An 18,491-nucleotide genomic window follows, 5' to 3' on the forward strand; every position below is an offset into this window, starting at 1 on the left:
GTTTATTAATATCACACCATCTTCACCGCACTAAAATATAAGTCTTAAATTGTCAGGTTCACATCGTCCAAAGCCAAAACGATACACATTACAATTTATGGATTAAATCTCCGTTTATTTCAAACATTTTTTGATATCATTTAATTTTTTGTAGAGAAATTCATAAAAATATAGCGCGCGTGTTTGATATATGTATTTATCAGCTGAGTAGAATTTCGTTCATGTTGATTGTAATCACATATTGTTAAGATTGCATTATGTTAAACAGAAAAAAAGTATGTAAATTTAAAAAAAAATCATAAAATTTTTGAAATCAAAAATAAAACCGAAATCCGAATATGGCGTTAGGATGTGTCGGATATTTTGAATAGTTTTTTAAGTTGTTGAATATTCGGCACAACTTCGTCAATCCATTCGGGATCAATTTGTGTAACGGTTCGCATATACGTTTTGCCCGTAGCTACCAATTCGGTGAATAATATGTACTTTGCCGTGGATTTACCGTTTAGCACACTTGACGGATGGATTTTGGCACGTTGTCGATTCGTTAGCGTCAAATAATGATTGTCACGCTGCAGCTCAGCAATGTTTATGAACAAACCGGAAAGTAGACACTTCCGAACCTGGAATTGCAAAAAGGGAAGTTTTGCCTTGATTAAATTTGTTCATTAGACTAATAGTGTCTACATCTGCAGTGGTAAAACGGTCATGTCTTGACTACATTTTTGATTGCAAAATTGTATTATCCATCATAATGACTTTACCTGATCGAATTTATTGCCACAGCTCTCAAATTCTAAATTGACTCGCTTGCAAATCTCGCTCAACTGATTCCGTACCTCGAGTGCATAGCCCAAGTTGCGAATATTCAAAAAATTGTCGTGACTCCATATTTTCGGTCGTTCTGCCTTGGCGAACGCCTTGAATACATTCAACAGTGTCAAATGGTCTCCAAATTCATTTTCAAATTTTGCATGTGCAACCAAGGCATCACCACGTCGATCAGTATCATGGATATTGTTTATGAACACATCTTCACCTGATAACAGGGCAACAATACTGAGAACCTGCAATTTCGGACGTCAGTACAATAAAGTATCTGAATTGAATTAGTTTGAATAGATTCATTTACCTCTTCCAAACATCCAAATTGTGGAGCCATCAGCAAGATTTTACTGTATTTTGGATCGAGTGGGAATTTTGCCATTTTTCTACCAAGTTCAGTTAGTTCAGTTTGCTTCCCGATACTCACTGCTCCCAAGGCAACGAGTTGATTTAAGGCCAACTCAATTGACTGCGCATCTGGCGAATCAATAAAGTCAAATTTTCTACAGTCAATACCGAGTGACATTAGTTGAAGAACCTATGCAGAGACGGATAAAATTAAGATGGATTGAGATCTTCTTATGTTAGAAGAAATTAGTTCATACCGTTGCAGCAATGTTACTTCGTAAAATTTCCGGCGTCGTTGTGATTGGCATTTGTTTATATTCATTGAATGTGTATGTTCGATAGCAAAAACCTTCGGATTCGCGACCCGCGCGACCGCATCGTTGCCACGCCTGATCCTGGCTAATTTTTCGCACTTTCAGTGTGTCCATACCAGTTTTTGAATCGTACACGCGACGCTTCACAGCACCGCTATCGATGACATATTTTATACCCGGAATTGTCAGCGATGTTTCGGCAATATTTGTACTCAGGATGATTTTACGTGTGTTCAGTCCAGATGGCATGAACACATCCATTTGACGATTCTGAGCCAATTGTGCATACAGCGGAAAAACACGTAGTATCGGCCCCTTCAGACTATTTGACTATATTTTGACGAAGAAATTGTTAGCCATGTTGATCCACAAAAAATGTTATGAAGGTTTGAATTACCTTGGTCATTGACTTAATTTGATGTGCCATACTTTCAATCTCCTCTTGACCCGTCAGAAATACCAATATATCATGACTGAAATTGGAATTTAATGTTGAATTGAAATGTGGAGATATCAAATTGATTCAGAAATTACTTTGGAGGCGCTTCTTGATGAATTTTGAACAGAGTCGACATAACTGCGTACAGGTAATCACTTTGTGTCTCTTTCACGTGCATAATTTTGATCGGATATGTTCGTCCTTCGAGGTATACGGTCTTACAATTGTTAAAATAACTGGAGAAGTGATCAACGTCCATCGTGGCTGACATGATAATTATCTAAATTCCATGGATAAAATGAAATTGAATTCAAGTATAAAATAGAGACGGGTGACTGTGCAGTGTGCAGTGTGCACTGGACAGTGGACACACTCACCTTAAGGGGGTGTTTATTTTGCGCTACTCTCTGTTTCTGTGCAGCTTTGACTATACCAAATAAAATATCGGTGTTTATCGTGCGCTCATGAGCTTCGTCCAGTATTATGGTACTGTACTGCATCAGTAATCGATCTGACATAGCTTCTCGCAAGAGTGAACCATCGGTCAAGAATCGGATCTTTGTTTTTTTCGATGTCATATCCTCAAAACGAACGGTGTATCTATGGAATGGACATCAGATTTAAAGCCATTGTCTTACAACAAATGTGACCATTTCGTTTGCTTACCCCACCGTTTCTCCTAGTTTACATTTCATTTCTTTGGCAACACGTGTTGATATTGATATTGCCGCTACCCTTCTCGGTTGTGTCACCGCTATGGCCGATTGTCCGATTTCTAATAAAAATTGAGGTATTTGAGTTGTTTTGCCAGATCCAGTCTCTCCTATCACAATCAATGTATGGTTTTTGCGTAAAAAACCCAACAACCTATTTGGAAAATAAAACGGAACGATCAACAACAATTGAACAAATACAAAAATTGTGGTTAGGTTCTCATACTGGTCGCGAACAGCAAATACGGGCAATCGTCTGCGTTGCATTTGAATATCAGCAACGGCGCTTTTATTTGTTGACGCTCCATTTTGGTTGATGTTTTGCTTGAGCGATGCATTCGACGGTTTTGTATCATTCTGTAAATTTGGTTTCTTTGCGGCTGGTGGTACAGAGCTCGGCGAACCATAGGAAAATTTACGTTTTAGGTTCTGACTGAATGGACTTGAGTCAGACAAATTTGTCTTATTTTTTGAAAATATCGAATATTTTGAATCCATTTTTTTGATTTTTCACTACTTAAAAATGTGCTGCGAATAGAATAACGAAAATCTGTGCTAATAACAAACTATTGCTACATAATTCACGTTTAACAAAAACATTTATAACGCGTGAAACAAGTCGACGAAAATGTGCCGTTTACTTATTATCGCTGAAATATACACTGCGTTTGACATTTGACGACTGTCAAAGTGTTGCGTTCGCACCGAGCGGGACTTTTGGATCGGTAATGCAGATTCATTGGGATTTTTACTGGCGAATTTTTTAAACTTGTCGTTTATTATTAGTCTCACAAAGAGATGTTTATATGAAATCATTGTATGATATTTCATATCGTGTGACACAAGTGCAATTTAACGTTTTTAAATTGAAAATCCCAATAATTAAAGACTGAGTTGTCAGGAAAGGGTGAATATCAAAGCTTAGAATTCCAATAATATAATTTCTATCAGTAAAATGACAAAAAACGTTGTTTTTTTGTTTTTGTTTGTATGGGTCAAACCAACTTCCTGAATTATATGTCGAAGCCAAAATGTTTGATTATTTCATATCTTTAATTGCAATATGGCTAATTTCTTGCTGAAAATTGTTATTATCTTAGTCGGAAATTTCCAAACAATATCACATCAAATGTATGAATCATCAAATGAATAACATAACATTTTCAAATGATTTGTAGAGTGATGGGAGTAGCAAAAAAAATACGTGGAATCATTCAGAAATGCTTTGTTATTCATTAGCTTATACACGTTGAATCGTTGAAATGCGATATTGGAAATATCACGACTCCGATGGGAAAAATGCTCCCTAGGAATTTACAAGTATCTATGATTATGTGCAGTACTTTCTAGAAGAAGAAAAACAACAACAATTTACAATTTACTTAAGCTCTAAACATATATAAATTATGCGACGTCGTGACATCAACATACATATCTTGTGTTATCACGAAAAAAAAAAACATGTTTACATTTTCCATTTGAATCGAAACATGTTGGTATCTATTACTAGCTCAGTAACTCAAACCTAATTCACTTTCGATCACACAACATGATATACTTACATAAGGAATGCAAAGCATGGAGTGTTCTGCTTGCAGGATGATTTTGTCAATTATATATGCGTGGGACCATAATATAAGAGGATTTAAGTTTTCTTTATAGAAAAAACATTCATTGCTTCACATATGAATATGCGTTTGCTTTGATCCTACTTCAAGGCACTTTCATCTCGATTTTTCACTGGATATTATGGGCTTGGTTCAGATACCGCATACTGCCAAATCTTATAGCCAATACTGACTGAGATGCTTTTGCAATTTTCAACAACAAAATCCACATTTTCCGACAGTATATATTTTGCAACGGCGTGTTTTTTGCACCTTTTTTGTACGTAATAACCAAAACATAGACAGTAGTAGCCCATTACGAAAAGTAAATAACAATTAAAATAAATAAACTGAGATTAAAATCAGCCAAACGATTGCTCGGTTTCGGTTGTATTTTCTTGAATATGTGCTTTATTTGGAATTCAAAAGAAATATGGCAGACTTTGGTGAAAAAAAATAGAACGATCTTTAAGTATAGGCGCCAATATATTAGCACTTATCTCAAGTGGTCATTTTCATTGAAATTCTTTACTCATCGCTCTTTCTAAAAGATAATTTTCGAAGAAAGATTACACTGAAATGCTTGCACCTCCTATGTGGAGGTTGCACCTCGGTTGATGAATACATTTTCTCCAAATGGATCGTTTAATGTGTCATGAAGAGTTCGCAATTCATGCTATTAAAATATTTATTTGCTTTTTGGTTTTCACCACTTCAAATTAAATACATCAATTTGTATAGTTCTATCAAATTTATAGCTTCGCCTTTGCAGCCTTAGTATCTATCATGAATTTAAAAATAACAATTATTCGGACGGAAAAAAAGAAAACATCGTTTAGCGTTTGCTGAATGTGAAAGTGAAATGAATGTGTGAGAGTAGAAATGGATCGCATTCATGTGTGCACACAGGATAAGATCTAAGGTCACACGCCGGCTTTATCTTTGTTTATGTTTACGTTTTTTTTCTGGGTATTTAAATGATCGTGTCGAATAACATTTCATGTAACGAGCTGCACAAAAATTATATGATTTATGAACTTAATAACTGAGTGCGAAGTAGCTTTTTTCGGACGAATGTTCCAGTCACTTTGCAATTTTGTCGTTTTGATATGCGGCGAATTATAAAACTAAACCGCAGAGCTTTGCTTCGCTCCGCTCTGTGTTCTTGAGTTTTTAGTTACTTAATCTATTTTGTTGTTTCACAACAAACTATTTTTTGGCGCACTACATGAAATGTATTTCATCAAAGTAACTTTGAAGTAATATATTTATTTGCAAAATGAATTACAAGATCTTGATTTTATTTCTTTTTTGAAATACACCGCCTTTGGTTTAAATTAAATAAATAATTATTTATTATTGTATATATTATAATATGAGCATAGAATCTAAAATCACTTTAATTCCGTTCAAGACACAGAAAATATTATACGAAAAATTAATGTAATTTTTAAACAACATTTGATAATAAAAATTTGATTGGCTCTTTGAGATATTATGCACTTATTTGTCGTTAGTGCACCTGTTTCAAATTGAATAAAAAATATGAGCATAAAATTCAAATTCACCATAATTCGTTTCATCACTCAAAAAGTATTAAGAAGAAAAATAAGCAGATTGGTAGCTCTACATTTGATGTAGTGCTAAAAAGCATAGGAATGAATGCAAACGCATACTAAATTAATGATTCGTTACCCGAAATTTTCGACGAAAATATTTATGATGTGTCTGCATGTAATACCATGTGCTTTATACTCGATTGATTCATTGATGCAAATAAGTAATTGAAACATTTTGGTGTTGAGTGCCGAATTTTTCGATATCTCTGATCAGTCTGGCGAAGTTTAAAAACGCTATCTAGCTAATGTTATCGCCGACCGTTGTTCATGTATGGTGGGCGATACAGTATTCGCCAGCTTGCCTTACGGTACACACTTCGCATGTTGTTAGTCGTAGTTAAGCGTTTCAACTGAGAGGATGTGCCTATAAATATCGCGATTAATATTCTCTGAATAAGTGATATCGAAAATGTACGGAATATTGAAGTCATTTGCGGTCTATTCGAAACCATTTTTTTGCATTTTATTCGTGCTTTGTTCTACTCGACACATTAAGTGTGAAGTGACTAAGTGTTGTCCAGCCGGATTCGTTCTTGAGACTTCCAACTATTTTTGTGCACCAAACAATACAAGTTGGGATGCATACAACATTGTTCCATCAGCGCTGCCATACTGTGAACGGAAGGTGGCCAATGTATTCCAAAAGGACGAAACTTACATAGAACTCAATGGTTGTGTTGATAAAGATTTGAATGACGAATTTGTGACGGTTTCATGTCCAGGAAATCCAATTGGCGTACATGCAATGAAAAAATGTTGCCCAATCGGACAGTCATATGATCATCTGAAACGTGCTTGTGTGGTCAATCCAAACACCCATGCAGATTTCAAAAATCTGTTTCAACAATCTGCGGTTGTATTTGATGAAAAAAACGCAATCCCAAGCTGTTCCGACGATGAAGTGTTTGTTGAGTATTTTTCCACGGTGCATGACATTAAATTTTCGGGGAAAAATGTTCAAGTCAATGACGATATTTTATCATCCGATAAATTTTGTATTGAAGATTTGATAAATATCGACCCAATGGATCCACGGCAAAATGGTCAACATATGATAGTTCGAAGCTGTCGTCCGCGTTCCGTTTGTGATACGATGCCCTGCATTCGTCGGTGTTGTAGTGCCGATCAAGTTATGTTGAATAGCCCGAAAAGATGCGCGGCACACCCCGAAAATGCCAACATAAAACCAATTTTCTATGACCTCAGCTATCCTTTGACTAGCAACCAACAACAGACACGACTCACAGGTATGACTTTTTTTTTGCGAAATCAATCCATTGATATCGACTTTATTTTTCAATAAATTGCTTACGATTTTCAATCAACACTCAAGATCGAAAAAAAGAACACAATAATGATAAGACCCATGATATGATGGTCGTTTTTTGCTAGCATTTTTTCCAACAAGAACAGTCAAATATTGAGTGAACGAAACAACCGCAACCATTCCGACAGAGCACGACTATCAGTCTCGTGTCAATAAATAATATTTAAGAGATAACACAATTGCTGTAGTAAAAACCATATATGTCGTTGTTTACAAATCATATTTGCAATACGCCGTTTCAATCGGTTTGTTGTAATTGGTTTTTTCAGTGAAGAGAAATGTGCGGTTTTAGGCTGTTTACCCGGTGCTGTATTTGTTTTTCACCTATGCTATTCTATATGTGTGTTATGTGATTTCGTCTGTCCGATGTGTTGGCCCAAGTGTTAGTCATATGAAAAATAAAATTTACGCGAAGTACTCGCACACACTGTTTGAGTTTTGTTGTTTCCGTAGCCACACCGAGGTATGATGAGTGAGATCAATGATTTACATTTGTTTATCAGTTTTTCAGTAAACAATGAGCTCGATTCAGTGTGGAACCGCGCGCATTCCGCGAATACTCGAGCGTGTGCAATAAAAAAAATACACACGAGATATTTTCAATTTTCAATTGCTTTCCATATTTATTTCTAACAAGAAAAATAAAAAAAATACTGAACGCTTTAAGTGCTGCTCTTCGTCGATTTTATTACTTCCCTCCATATTGGGGTTCAAGTTACTAAAACACCAATGGAACTTTGGAATGATGAATTTATCACCATTCATCATTTTTTCGGATATGTTCTGACCCAATTTACCGAAAATATCCCAGAAAATTGTGTCGATTTTACTTCGAACATGCTTCTCTGACATAAAATACTAAAGGTTGCCTCTTATCGTAAAACAAATCATTTCCTCTCATTTTATACGACATTAAAACAAAATAAACAAACCGTTCACGAATTATTTTAAGGTTTTTTTACGGTTTTAGTTAATCCCAAAACTGTGACATCAAGTAATTCTTTGAATCACTGTGAAAACAATGCTTTTGGCCTCATAGTTCATGGCACTTTGAATCTTAGATTCTTTCGCATTTCTTCTAAGGAAATTTCGTTAACGTATGTTTTTTACACATGCTGTGACATCAAATAATTCTAAAATTTCTATAGTGCTTAAATTATGCACCGATTTACATTTGTCAATCTAAATTTTGCTAAAATCGAAATGGTTGATTACAAGGATTCGTTGACGTATTTGACCTTCTCAAGCAATTGACGCGAAGTGCGCTTAATTAAGGAGACATGTTATAGATGAATATTCAAATCTTGGAAAATTTGCCGAAATGACTTCGGCTAGGGCGATTTCAATTGTAGATTTTATGTAGTTTAAGTAGTGTTTTTACTTTTTTTATGTAGGAACAATTTTTTTGAGTAATCGGCTATCGAAAAACTGCTATAAAATGGAACAACTTGGTCAAAAAAACGTATTTTCCACAAATCGATTTTTTTTTTTTCGAATGAAGAATGGTTCCAAAAAATTGTAGATAATTTGTAGAATCAGAGTTTGACTTATCCGCCAAATATATGCTATGGCATAAAAAAAATATGCGCATATTTTTTGGTACATTTTTATTTTGTGACTAACTTACCATGTAAATTCATATGGATACCACGAATTTGGGACAAAAAATCGTGATATCCACATGAATTTACAATAATATTTTTTTATGCCATAGCATATATCTGGCGGATAAGTCAAACTCTGCGTAGAATTGATATCAATTGTCTGTTTTCGAATATGTCAGCCCATTCGTTCGATATTGAGACGAGTCATGAAAATTGGTCCAAAATCGGTAATACTCAAATCTTGGCCACAAATTGAAATTTCCACAAACTGAATCTTCCTCTATTACTGCTAATATTATTCCAAGTTTGGAAACTGAGTGTAGTGTTGGCCGCCGAACACTTTCAAACGCTTGATCGTTCGTTTCATCGAAATGATTACATTTTAAATTAATTTATTTTGTTTACTCTTTCGTCCGAATATATGACGTGTAAAAAAACAAACAAGCACTTTTTTATAAAAACTTTCAAAGAACGAAGCCAATGCTAGAGAGGAGCTATAACTTTTCTCGAGAATTTGTTATTTCATCTTGAAATCTCCCCCAATAATTTCTTTCCAAAAAGTTTCTTGTTGAGTTCAAAAACTCAAAAATGAATTATTCCCCAATAATAACCAAGTAATACAAAATAGTTGGTTCGAAAGCCATTTTTCAAGATGATTCTGTTGGAAAGTTATGAAAAACCATCTAGATTTAAAACATGCCATTGTTTATTGACGAAAGAAGACTGTTCACAGCCGGTTTTCATTGAAACAGCAAAGCAGCAATGATATAATCACGTTCCACACTATTTTTTATGAATAAATAAAGTATCTGCAATAGAAAAAAAGCAAACACTCAAAATAATCCGTTGAAAATCATTTTGATTCTATTACAGAATATGGCATTTTGCAGGCGTGGAAATGCAAGTCGAGTTATCCACTGATGCCAGACATAGAAGATGATCTTCACTACTTGCACAAGGATGGTAAACTGCATATGGTTGGCGAAGAACCTCTAGACCATGACCACTATTGTATTGAAAATGTCCAGAAGAAATCGGGTGCAATTCAAGTGAGCCATTTTCAGATCAAGTGAATCGTGTTCTTCTTTTCATGTGATTCTCCTATCAATTTTTACAGCTATTCACATTTCTATGTTTCGAAAACAAAACATATGAGCAGCTTGATAAATTTGCGTACTATCCCTATGGAATATCGATATCCTGCATATTTTTGACTACAACTTTGATTGTTTATTTATTAGTGCCAAAGGTTTTACATTCAGTTTTATTTTACTTCAGAAATCATTTGATTTTACGCATTACAACATGAATCTTTTACTTTTACAGCTCTTGAATCTACATGGAAAAACACTTGTGTGCTACGTCCTATCATTCTTAGCCGCTTACATTACATTGGCCATATTGCAATTCAATGAAGGCAAACGATCTCCTGTTTGCTATCAAGTAGGTCGGTGTATGCATGTTTTTTTTCATATCCCTCCTTTGTCATTCTCCTCCATCCACTTGCAAAAAGCGCCTCATTAAAATTATTATATTATACTTTTAGCTTTTTTCCTTCTCTACTGTTTTATGGCCGCCTTTTGCTGGCAAAGTGTGATGTGTTTTGATATCTGGCTAACTTTCGGGTATGTCAAAATGTCTTTAATTATATGGCTCATATAATCTTGAAGAAAAAAAAACACACCAGAATTCATCTTGTATATCGTCGAGTACACAGTGGAACAATTTTCAAAAAGTTTGAAAGAACTTGACCGTAGCTATGCGGGGACAAAAGTAGACCTATAGCTGAGTAAAACTTCAGCTGGGTTTTGCCGAATTGGCAGGGGATCTCATTTTTGCAACCTTTTAGGCGTTTTTTCAATAACATGGTTTTTCGGCGATATGAACTATGTCAAATTTTAGTCAATAAATCGTTCGTTTTTGGGGTTTTACTCAGCTATAGGTCTACTTTCGTCCCCGCATAGTCACGGTCAAGTTCTCTTGGGGCTGTTCCACTGTGGTATTCTTCGAATCGTTACGCCTATGCATTTGTTGTTAATCAATATCTGTTTGCGTGGCGTTCAGTTTCGGCGGTCAATTTAATGATTAGATCATAAAATACAACGATTTACCACCGCTGAGAACAATAATGTAATTATCATATTGTCTCCATCCCATGAGGAATGATACGTGTTCTTAACTTAGCTTTGACCGTAATTTATAACGTCGCTTGTTCGTTCAGTTTCTATGTTCTCAATTTCATTGTTTCTGTAAAAGTGACTAACTACTTGAAATATGATACGACAATTCTTGGCATTGGCGTGTAACTATCCGAGATGTTTTATAACCAATCGAGACAAAGAAAGCATTTCAACGAAACTAAAATGTAAAATAGGAAATTGATATCAATATTCTCCGGAAACCATATTTTTTAGGTCGTTGCGTTCATCGTTCATGATGCGACATAATCGACAAAATCGTCGAAAATTTTTCTACTATTCAGCATACGCATGGCTGTTTCCATTGGTACTATACAATCTTATTTCATTGATATTGTATCGTATCCAATAAAAGCTGAGTACCATTTCTTTGCCTTCTGTATAGGTATGGATCTTGTTTACTTTGTATGCCGAACAAAAGCGGCCGCTCCCCGACAAGTGGAATCCAAATATTGGAGAAAACACTTGCTTTTTCACTGGTACGTTCCTTTCCATTATTGTTTTGTGTGTGTGTGTGTGTGTGTTCATATTTTTATCGATTGCCCATTAAAATGCAATTAAATTGCGACCTCTATATATATGATATATATATATATATATTCCAGATGATGTAAACTGGAGGACCCATTTCTTGTTCTTTTTGATGCCGGCTGGAGTTCATGTTATTGCGAATTGCATTCTATTTGTCATAACAGCCATCAATTGTTCGCGCGTCAAGAGTGACATTCATCGAATGCAATGCATTTCCGACGAATCGAATACGTCAACAAAACGCAAGAAGTTCCTTGTTTCGAGGGCAATGTTCGTGTAAATGCCCAAAATTGTTGCTATGCTTTTCTCGGGCACAACTACTTTTTATTGAGCACATTTATCGCCACTTATGAACACTGACCAATTCTATTATTAATTTCATTGCAGATTCATCATGAATTTGAAATTATTCACGGTGATGGGAATATCGTGGATGCTAGAGTTCATTTCAACATTTTATAAAAATCATTACTTCGAATACATTCTGGATTCTTACAACATTCTCCTGGGTGTATCGATTTTCTTTATATTTGTGTTCAAACGCAAAGTTCTCTATGAGCTTAAGTGTCGATTCGGTGAGAGATTGGCTATGATCAATTTTGATTACTCAATTATTAATGATTGATGAATATTTGTACAGGTCTTAATCCGAGAACCATAGGATCAGCTACACCAAGATCAACCACCGTTACCAATACTGCTAACGTCAGTATGAGGGATATAAGATGCCCATCGGAAAAGAACTTACCTTTGCTTGTCGTAAACGCAACCACATTACAAGTTCCTAGCATAAAAAAATAATTCAAACTATCCCGTTATAGACACAAAGTGTCTCTTACACTTATTTCACTTAAGTAGTTTTTTTTTTGGCAAAACTAAATTTCATTTCAAAAGCATTTCACAGTTTATTGAATACTTTATTATTCGAGTGTTGCTAAGTTAGATGTCTAAATAATGATACTTATATATGTTTATTGAACAAAGCACAAAATGAGCTATTGAATCAAAGCATGTTTGGGTGTGTGTGTGTGGTGTGGTCGGGTATTGTTCATTTTCATTGGACACAATTAATTGATAATTGCAATGCGGCAACTATCAAATATCGCGCATACAGAAGATTACACGTGTGATTACAAAAGTTGAGATTGTAGTTGCAAGCATGCTTTGATGAATTTTATCAAGATCTCCGTTACGATATTAACCAAATAACAAGATCATGAATAAAATAAAATCATTCATTTTTATTGGTTGAAATGTTAGTCTGATTATTTTCGTGTCCCCCTTTTTGTGCGATGAAAACAACTTAATCAAAATTAAGACGGCAACTGCTATGAATTTTGTTCGTAGTGCTCATTTCACTTTTTTTCTCTTATTGAGTTAAACAGAACATAGAATACTAATTGTGAGGTAATCGAACAAATTTGAAGTACTAACGAACACTGGCGAGACCAATAGCAACACCGCCAGCAAATCCGACCAAAAATATGTGCAAATTGTTAATTTTTGGGCCTGTCTCATCTCCAATTAAAGTTGAGTACCATGTCTTTGCCTTCTTCTGGCCTTTCTTCAATGCACTCTCAGCTTGGTCCAGTTTGCGATCTACATAACGTTCGGCCTGTTGAAAAAATCATACTTCAGTGTTTGTAATTCATCTTAGAGTAAATAGTTTGTACGTCAAGGGAAGAAATAATGTGAAAAAGCCAATTAAAAAAAACCAATAAAACACAAATTAGGATGCAAACGTTGATAATTTATTGAGCAATTGTATCAAGTAGCCATTTCTTTATTCATAAAATCAACTTAAATGGTATCGGAGAAATGTATCACCGGTTATTGTTTGAAGAAATTGGCTTGCTCAGTAACAACATGTTGTCTCTGCAGAGAAGGTATTCTTTTGTAAAATGAATAATTTCAAGATCTTTTTTTTATCAAGTAGATGATGAAAGGGCTAAGGGTTATCCCAACAAAGCAATAAATACTGTTGTACAATGAAATGTCTATTTTAATTGGAACAGGCACAGCACTTTGTTCACACAATTTATTTCTTCTTTTCTCCGCGCCTTCAATAATTTGGCTCGTTATTAATTAAATTGATTGACATTACGATGATATGCCCAACAAAAAACCTCCCAAGAATCCGGTTGCTGTTGGTACATTATTTTTAATATAATATTCGGCCTAAAATGTGCAGAAAATTGCAAAGTTTTACCACTTTTTTTGAATTGGTGATGTTTCATCAAACATTTCTATATTTTACTCAAATAAAAATAAACAACGTTTCGTGCAGAATTGGTACAGAACAAAAACTCACCTTGTCCATCCATTTTGGTGCTTCGCCGGTCAGTGTTTCCTGCACTTTGTCGCCAGCTTCATCGACTTTGCGATAGAGTCGGCTCCAATCGATTTTTATAATTCCTTGCTCGTTTGCTACTTCTAACAAGATGATGGCGCCGCCGATGGTGAACGCAGCCAAACGACCCACTTTTGCCGAGGCAAACCCAGTAACCCTGTCAACCAAAGAAATGAATAAAATGTAGGTCTTTGCAACTGTCATAGATTTTTACGCATTAAATGGTAAACATTACCATCCTGAGGCTGCTCCAATCAGGATTTGTTTTGTTGCCGATTGTTTACTGACATCGGCCAAAATTTTATCCAAACAACTGGATCCTGTGGTGCTAGCTGGCATCTTCTTCAATTTATTATCTTTATCGTTCCTTAAAATAACCATTCCTGTGAATTATGAACAAAGCAAGAAAAAAAATGCGCATATCTTAATTAGTATGACATCATATGATTTTAAATGCTAAAATCATACACTTTATTTCATCATTTATTTTTATAACAAAAGATACACCAATTTTGGCACTTATTTCGATGCAACCAATTTTCGTATTTTCAAACTTTCATTCTACAATGTATCCTAGGATTTTCATTGGCATTGTTTGATTTTTGTCATTCACGAAATTATAGAATATTTTGCGTCTATTTTAATTGATTGTGTCATTGAAAGAGACGCCAAAAATATTCACATGTTTTATTCCATTCCTTTGAACAATTGATACGCTTCGATGAGCATTCAATTGGATTCAAAACGTTTTATTTAGAAAAATGAACACTTACGTTTTCTCTTAATGTGAAATAATCGATTTGTCGGACAATCGTAATTCGTGTTATATTCGCAGTAGGAAAAAAAACAATGAAAACTGTTTAGAAACCTTTTCACTTTGACAATTTCGAAATGACAGAAAATGAATGAAAAAATGCGATGTTTCTGCTTGTGGGATGAAGTCATCCGCACATCGCGTTGCGATACTAGATTGCATAGTAGATTTTTCTATGATTTTCGAAATTTATCCGCTTAACAATTTATCAATATGAGGACTTTTAAAAATAAATCACAATTTACCATAGCATAGAATGTATTTTGATCAGTTCATTGGCTTGCACGCAAAAATGACACAGAATGATTCAGACACATGATGCTGCAGCATTGTTTATGGGTGAAAATACTGTCTTGCTGTACTTCTGAACATGCTCGTGTGACAGATGAGTGGAAAGGTATTATGACAGGTCAATGATACGGCATGCAGTGATACGACATGTAACTTCGGATGTATTTCGTTTAAATTAAAAATAAATATTAGAGAAACTGTTTTCCAAACAACATGAAAGGTTATTGTGCACAATATTGAAATCCTTGGTAAAAAATAGTTTAAATTATAGTAATATTTATGGTAAATATCGACAAAGTTAAAAAAAAAAGTACCAGTATGAGCCCGATCGCCGTACCAGATGCGGATCGATTGGCAAAAATTTGTTATCAAACATTTGAATCCATATCGAAAACCGGCAAGCCAATTCTTGGAAAGGAATGGACAGTACTTTCGTGTATCGCGAAATATGAACATCACACCAAAGACTTGGAGGTGGTGTCTCTGGGAACTGGTAAAAAAAGCAATTCTATAAAAACAGCAATGACAATTTTAATCTCATTCATTTGATTTCTTCCGATAGGAACCAGATGTATCGGCCGAAGTTTGTTGAGCAACCAAGGTGACAAACTGAATGATTCACATGCCGAGGTGATGTGTCGTAGAGGTTTTCTCCTTTATCTATACGATGAAATATCCAAAGCCATGGATCCAGAGGAGAATTCCATATTTTCATTCAACGAGAGTAAGAAAAAATTCGAAATTTCATCAGACATTTCATTTCATTTCATGACAACCTTTGCACCGTGCGGAGATGCGAGTATATTTGACATTGAATCAAGTAGGAGCGAAGAGGTTATTGAACCAAGTGAGAGTAAGAGATCTAAATTACACGAGCCCAGAGATGAAAAGTCAATTGATAACACGAAAACAACCAACTTCACGGGTGCAAAATTAATTTATAAAAATACAGAGGTAAAAATATGGAAAGCGGTTTGGAAAAAAGCCATGAAAAAATCGGAAAAAATGCTCTATTATTGAATTGCATGTCAATTTTTGGTGTTCATTGACACCAAATTAAAAAATTGAAGAAATATCAGATAAATAAGTTAAACCTGAACTTTGAACGTTTTCAGGTACCCCAAGATTTGATGGCACAATCGATCGGTGATGTTCGTACAAAACCGGGACGAGGAGAACCGACCCTGAGCATTTCATGTAGCGACAAGCTCGCCAAATGGAATGTGCTGGGACTTCAAGGAGCTCTGATCTATTCGTTGTTAGACAAACCAATTTATTATAGTAGCATAACTTTGTGTGATCATCAGCACTGTGACATAGAAGCGGCGAAAAGAGCCATTTGGAAACGGTTTACTAATACAAAATTCTCCCCTGAGAAACCATTCACTGTGAATCAACCGCTGATTCAGATGAGTCGCGGTAAAAAATTCAAGTATGAAAGAAATATGGATCGAGACCCTGCTCCAGGTTCCATAGTATGGTCGAAGTTGAAAAAGTGTGTGCATCAAGTCTCGGTTAATGGCAAACTCCAAGGTGCAACAAAGAAAAGTGGCGGTCGTCTGAAAATATCGAAAATTGAACTGTTCCGTTGTTATTTCGAAATTTTGAAGAAATTTAATGACAAATTAAATATATTCGAAGGAGACGTGGATTTCACTTCTCTTCGATACTGTGATGCGAAGAGCCAGTCTACGGAATATCAACAAGTGTGGAAGAATTTGAAAAGAGATTATTTTAAAGTTTGGGCAACGAAACCATCAGAAATAAATATGTTCATCATTAGCTGAACACTCAAAGCAATTCTGATATATAACTGTTAAATTTTTAATAAAAACCAATAATAGTTACCAAACTTCAACGTGTAAGATTTTAGGTTTAAATATTTACAAAGATACATATACTACCTAGGGGGAGACACGAAACTTAAATTAGTAAAATTAGAACATTATTCAACGATAATAGGAAAAATAGAAGAAATTAGTGAGTTTGGTTTGCCAATGTTAACGCTTATGGACGTATTGTTTATTGTTTACAAAATAATCCCGTTAGGTCTTTCATAAGCGTTGTATTGACAGTGTAATACGCTCTGCAACCGATTTTACCAGAAATAATAGCACAATATTAGCACAATAAATGTACCAAAACTAGAAAAATTAGAGAACATAAAGCAAAAAATATATAAAATTGAATGTAACAAGACTTTACTAGAATTTGTGTCTCGCCCCTACACACATTGTTGTATTAAAATGAATTAGAAAATTTATTTTTTCTACGTTTTAGACAATTTTGTTTACCACCGTTTGTGTGTTCATATTGAGTTGAAACGACAACAGTGTTGGATAAAATTAACGTCTGTATTAAAATGACGACTTTTTTTGTTTGAAAACATGAAAATTTCGAGTCTTCTTTTGTCTCAATTGTTTATTCATCGATTCATTCGGCATCAATAGAATATTTTTTCTTGAGCACAAAACTGATATGCAACATTACACATGAGGATTAAAGAGCGAATATTTCTGGCGTAGTCTTTCAATCACATATCGCACTCGATTTAACACGATTTTATACAAGTTAAAATGATTAAAATCGACAAACACAACTCGATCTAAACAGTGACATCATTTGTTTTTTTTTCTTCTTATTAGACATACATGCGATGTAAAGTTGGTGTATTCAATGCCTCCAAGGTCATGGAGATGCAGTGGATTTTCTATTTTCTGTGAAACGTGTGTGTTGGCGTCACATTCACGAAGCCATTTCCACATCATAACATCGAGCGAGATCATAGAAACGTTGTGAAATATAAATAGCTAAAAGCTTTAAACCGTCCATCAGTTAGGCACCAAACGTATAACGGAAAACACATAGTGGCTTAGAACACTTTCGGAAAATCAAGTGAATTTTGTGAAAGAATTTCTAAAGTAAAGAGTAATAGTGAAAATGTCGGCCGTATCGCCATATGGAGCTGTAATTCCACAAGTTGGGCCCAGTGCACCAGACAATTTTGAAGTACTAATTGATGCAAAACATTTCGACCCAAGGGAAATCTCAATTAAAGTCAACGGCAACATCATTTTCATTGACGCTGAGCATGTGCAACAGCAACCTGGTTGGCCAGTTAAATACATTAAACGATCCATCCATCGTCAATTCAATCTACCACCAGGTTTTGATGGAGCAAATATCGTGTCAGGCATAACTCCAGACGGCATTCTTTCGGTTAGATGCCGTGCCGCAAATTCTACAGGTCACTATCCTGTCCCCACCCGTTACTGAAATGATGTTAATAAAATGAAGAAAAAATTTATATGAATAAAATAAACAGAAAAACAAATTGAATAATCCGTGTATCTATTTATATATGTGTATATTTCCAAAAAAAATGAAGTGAAAATTATAGTCGTTGCCTATTATGTGAAACAAGCTGCCTCGCATCGCTTCGCTAGACTTCGACACAAGGTCGAATCGCGACTCTATAAGATTGAGTGTTTTTGTTTCTGTCGCTGGTGTT

At 35.0% G+C, this 18,491-nt stretch overlaps 5 protein-coding genes across 7 annotated transcripts; 3 read left to right on the plus strand and 2 right to left on the minus strand.

The window, feature by feature from the left end:
• Positions 1-94: 94 nt before the first annotated feature.
• LOC129567957 (ATP-dependent RNA helicase DHX33) lies at positions 95-3,321 on the minus strand. Its single transcript, XM_055445351.1, has 9 exons — positions 2,866-3,321; positions 2,593-2,793; positions 2,304-2,526; positions 2,022-2,206; positions 1,885-1,960; positions 1,431-1,817; positions 1,133-1,363; positions 765-1,067; positions 95-623 (listed from the first exon to the last, which is right to left on the minus strand). The coding sequence occupies exons 1-9, from the start codon at positions 3,135-3,137 to the stop codon at positions 345-347; spliced, it is 2,157 nt and encodes a 718-aa protein (XP_055301326.1). The 5' UTR covers positions 3,138-3,321; the 3' UTR covers positions 95-344.
• A 2,827-nt stretch (positions 3,322-6,148) lies between these two features.
• On the plus strand, positions 6,149-12,779 carry LOC129567953 (G-protein coupled receptor Mth2). Of its 2 annotated transcripts, none has more exons than XM_055445345.1 (10): positions 6,149-7,112; positions 9,670-9,845; positions 9,914-10,045; positions 10,123-10,243; positions 10,343-10,421; positions 11,211-11,301; positions 11,380-11,473; positions 11,600-11,795; positions 11,913-12,100; positions 12,166-12,779. In XM_055445345.1, the coding sequence occupies exons 1-10, from the start codon at positions 6,275-6,277 to the stop codon at positions 12,324-12,326; spliced, it is 2,076 nt and encodes a 691-aa protein (XP_055301320.1). In that variant the 5' UTR covers positions 6,149-6,274; the 3' UTR covers positions 12,327-12,779. The 2 variants fall into 2 exon arrangements, with proteins under 2 accessions (XP_055301320.1, XP_055301319.1); XM_055445344.1 differs by having other exon boundaries at positions 6,183-7,112; positions 11,600-11,801.
• LOC129567956 (FUN14 domain-containing protein 1A) lies at positions 12,422-16,226 on the minus strand. 2 transcript variants are annotated; one of them, XM_055445349.1, is made up of 4 exons: positions 14,649-16,226; positions 14,111-14,258; positions 13,837-14,032; positions 12,422-13,140 (listed from the first exon to the last, which is right to left on the minus strand). In XM_055445349.1, exons 1-4 carry the CDS (start codon positions 14,818-14,820, stop codon positions 12,955-12,957), a joined length of 702 nt encoding a protein of 233 aa, XP_055301324.1. In that variant the 5' UTR covers positions 14,821-16,226; the 3' UTR covers positions 12,422-12,954. The 2 variants fall into 2 exon arrangements, with proteins under 2 accessions (XP_055301324.1, XP_055301325.1); XM_055445350.1 differs by lacking the exon at positions 12,422-13,140 and adding an exon at positions 13,415-13,703.
• Positions 14,977-18,322, plus strand: LOC129567954 (tRNA-specific adenosine deaminase 1). Its single transcript, XM_055445346.1, has 3 exons — positions 14,977-15,473; positions 15,543-15,934; positions 16,096-18,322. Exons 1-3 carry the CDS (start codon positions 15,260-15,262, stop codon positions 16,765-16,767), a joined length of 1,278 nt encoding a protein of 425 aa, XP_055301321.1. The 5' UTR covers positions 14,977-15,259; the 3' UTR covers positions 16,768-18,322.
• On the plus strand, positions 17,921-18,256 carry LOC129567951 (heat shock protein beta-6-like). Its single transcript, XM_055445342.1, has one exon. The coding sequence runs from the start codon at positions 17,921-17,923 to the stop codon at positions 18,254-18,256; it is 336 nt and encodes a 111-aa protein (XP_055301317.1).
• Positions 18,323-18,491: the final 169 nt, after the last annotated feature.

The sequence above is a fragment of the Sitodiplosis mosellana genome, unplaced genomic scaffold (genome assembly GCF_009176505.1).
Source record: "Sitodiplosis mosellana isolate CC-2019 unplaced genomic scaffold, AAFC_SMos_1.0 Smas_scaffold_14, whole genome shotgun sequence".
In the NCBI taxonomy this organism is placed as follows: domain Eukaryota; kingdom Metazoa; phylum Arthropoda; class Insecta; order Diptera; family Cecidomyiidae; genus Sitodiplosis; species Sitodiplosis mosellana.